Source organism: Vigna radiata, unplaced genomic scaffold, assembly GCF_000741045.1.
Source record: "Vigna radiata var. radiata cultivar VC1973A unplaced genomic scaffold, Vradiata_ver6 scaffold_155, whole genome shotgun sequence".
Classification (NCBI taxonomy): Eukaryota; Viridiplantae; Streptophyta; class Magnoliopsida; order Fabales; family Fabaceae; genus Vigna; species Vigna radiata.
In genome coordinates, this window is record NW_014542915.1 from 444,247 (window position 1) to 447,071 (window position 2,825).

The following is a 2,825-nucleotide window of genomic DNA, read 5'->3' on the forward strand; positions in this document are numbered from 1 at the left end:
TTCTGGGAGCGTTTTAAGGTGAACAACACTTTAAACTAATTATCATTCATATCTTACCATGTCTTAATCAATGTTTGTTTTGTTCATCATTACAGAAGAAGGTACAGTGGAAAACTGAACATGAAAGTCAAATACATAGAAATTTTAACATGAAAGCATCTCATCGGCTCTCAGAGATGTTTAGGGATGCCCGAATTGCAGGGGAACGCCCTTACTGGATGGGCAAAATTATTTGGAACTCTTTGCTTGCACATTGGAATACGGTAGAGTTTCGCAAGAAGTGTGCTACAGCCCAGAAGAACAGATCGTCTGAAAAGGGTGGTCCCTTGCATACTGGTGGGTCGATCACAATTCACGAGCATGTCATTCGGATGGTAAACTTTCTTTACTTTTCTGTTTCTTTCATATATAACTTATGTATTTTCTATTTCATATACACTAATAAGTCTAAATTATGTTACAGGCACAAGTTCTTGGACGGGCGGTCCATGATGACGAGGTCTTTGCACAGACCCATGTTCGGAAGGGCACTAATGAATTCGTTGATGAAAGATCTCGCAAGACTCATGTAAGCAAATAAAACTCCTAGTATTAGTAATCCACATGATTATGTTATTGTATCATTCCCTGACATTGCTTTTAATGTTTCAACAGGAAGAATTTTCTACGAGACTTTCACAAGTTAGATCCGAACATGGGTCAGCTCCTACATCCGTAGGACACAGTGCTGGGTCGATGTCGTTGGTGGGAAGAAAAAGGGACGAGTCTACGGTGCAGGACAACTTGCTGCAAACTATACAACATCGAGAGGAGGTACACTGAAGCACCAACCTTCTTCTTCTTCCACCCCTTCTGCTGACGAGGCCATCCAGCGCTTGACACAACTATTAGAGCAACGTGACCAGGAAAACCGTGTATTGAGAGAAGAATACTGTGACTTGAGAGACGAGTTTTCAAGTTTCAAGTCCCTGGTCATGAGAGCGTTGTCTCAAAGTTCAGACACTCCTTCCACTGTCCCTCCGACCCAGCCACGACCCTCCCTATCACCCACCGTCCCTCATCAGCCCAGATCAGTCCAGCCCACAGCACTCCAGCCCACACCAGTTCAACCATCTACAGATAAGCAGGATGATGAAGAGGTTTCTGAAAACTATGTAGAATTTTAGTTTCATTTTGTATCATAATGATGTTAGTACATTTAGATGTTAGTACGTTATAATATTGGTACATTTATTTTTGCTTAGAGTTGGATGATATTTCAAGGCGCCTACACCGTCGGAAAATTCCTTGCACACAGTTGTCATCAAACCCTTTATCTTTCAAAAACCACATCATACTGCTGCAGCTGTTATTGCTGCTCGTGATCTCCATTTTACTCTAAAAGTAATTTATTTTGAGAATGAAGAAATAAATATTAGCTTACATACGCAAACACCAATTCAAATTCACAGGTTATATGACACTTTGTTCAGCACAAACAGGCATGTAAACCCGATTATTCGCACTCACAATTTTGCAAGGGAAACAACAAAGGGTTTGGAAATTTTCTTCACTGAAAGATTAAAAATTGTTTGGAAAACGAAAAAGAGAATTGAAATGTTATAACTGAGAAATGGATATGGTGTTAGAAAGAGTCGCTTACCGAAGGGTTTTGCCGAATGCATGCGTGGGAGGAGAGGAGGGTTGAACACAGACAATGAGGACAGGCAGTAGCAGAAAAATTAAAATGGCCGAATGAAACATAAGGTGGGTAGTGTTTCCCCATTTGATATTTGGACAATTGGATTAATAAAATGATATTTTTACACGTGTTCTAATAAAATATTCTGGTGCTGTCAAATTGTCGTCTGTAATGCGATATTTCCATGATATTTGTATTTCCAGTTTGCTTACACATTTCTCGTTTCTACGATAGATCACTTTTGGCTACTTTCGATAAAACCCAAACCTGAATTTTACTCCAATTAAGCTTTAAACATGTTATGAAAACGATTATTAGTAAACTGATTTAATTTCCACATTTGCTTCAAACTCATCCTAGCTTATATTAAAAATGAAGCTTTCAACCCAAACCTTTCGAAGCGTGCCCATATAGCTCCAACCAGGTGGTGAATTATTACTCATTTATTACTTTATTTAACTAATGTTTATAAGATTCTCATGAAAAATATTTAAAATTATTATTTTTTAACTTGTTTCACAAAATTTCACATTAAGCCGAAGATATGCTCTCATTTGATAATTTTATTAAATAAAGAAATAATTAAATTATTTGCCTAAATAAATATTCTTAATCTACATCAAACACCTTTTATTCACTGATAACATGCCCAGTAGTTTTAAGTCCCATGTCAATGTTCCTGAGCATCAGCTCACTTGCTTTGGCCTCTGGGTGAGACGTGTCGCCAGCCAGAAACTTGTGAAGGGCTCCTCCATTAATTTCCACATAGCTCCAACCAGGTGGCTTCTGGATGCGAACATCATCAATTGCCTTTCTCACACTTGCGGCTTCATCATGATTTTCCACNAGAGTTAGCACATTAGATAGCATCACATAACGGGCTCCATGATCATGCTCCATCGCAAGAAGCTCATGGCTCGCAAGTCTAGCCAATGCCACATCCCCATGAATTTTGCTAGCACTCAATAGTGATCTCCATATCACAGCATTGGCCTTAAACGGCATATTCTGAATCAAACAATATGCTTCATTGTTAGGGGCTGGAAAACATATGAAAGGAGAAGGTATAAGAGGGACCGAACGGTTGGTAACGGATGACCGAACGGTTCTGGAAAATATATGAAAGGAGAAGGTATAAGAGGGA

General features: G+C 39.0%; 1 protein-coding gene across 1 annotated transcript in view; it reads right to left on the reverse strand.

Annotated features, from left to right (window-relative positions):
• Nucleotides 1-2,311: 2,311 nt before the first annotated feature.
• The window catches only part of LOC106752508 (pentatricopeptide repeat-containing protein At2g22410, mitochondrial-like), an 8,343-nt gene continuing 7,829 nt past the window's right edge, over nt 2,312-2,825 (reverse strand). Inside the window, exon 2 of the mRNA XM_014634202.2 lies at nt 2,312-2,706. Within this exon, the coding sequence (XP_014489688.1) occupies nt 2,312-2,706 (395 nt within the window). The remainder of the gene's footprint in view (nt 2,707-2,825) is intronic.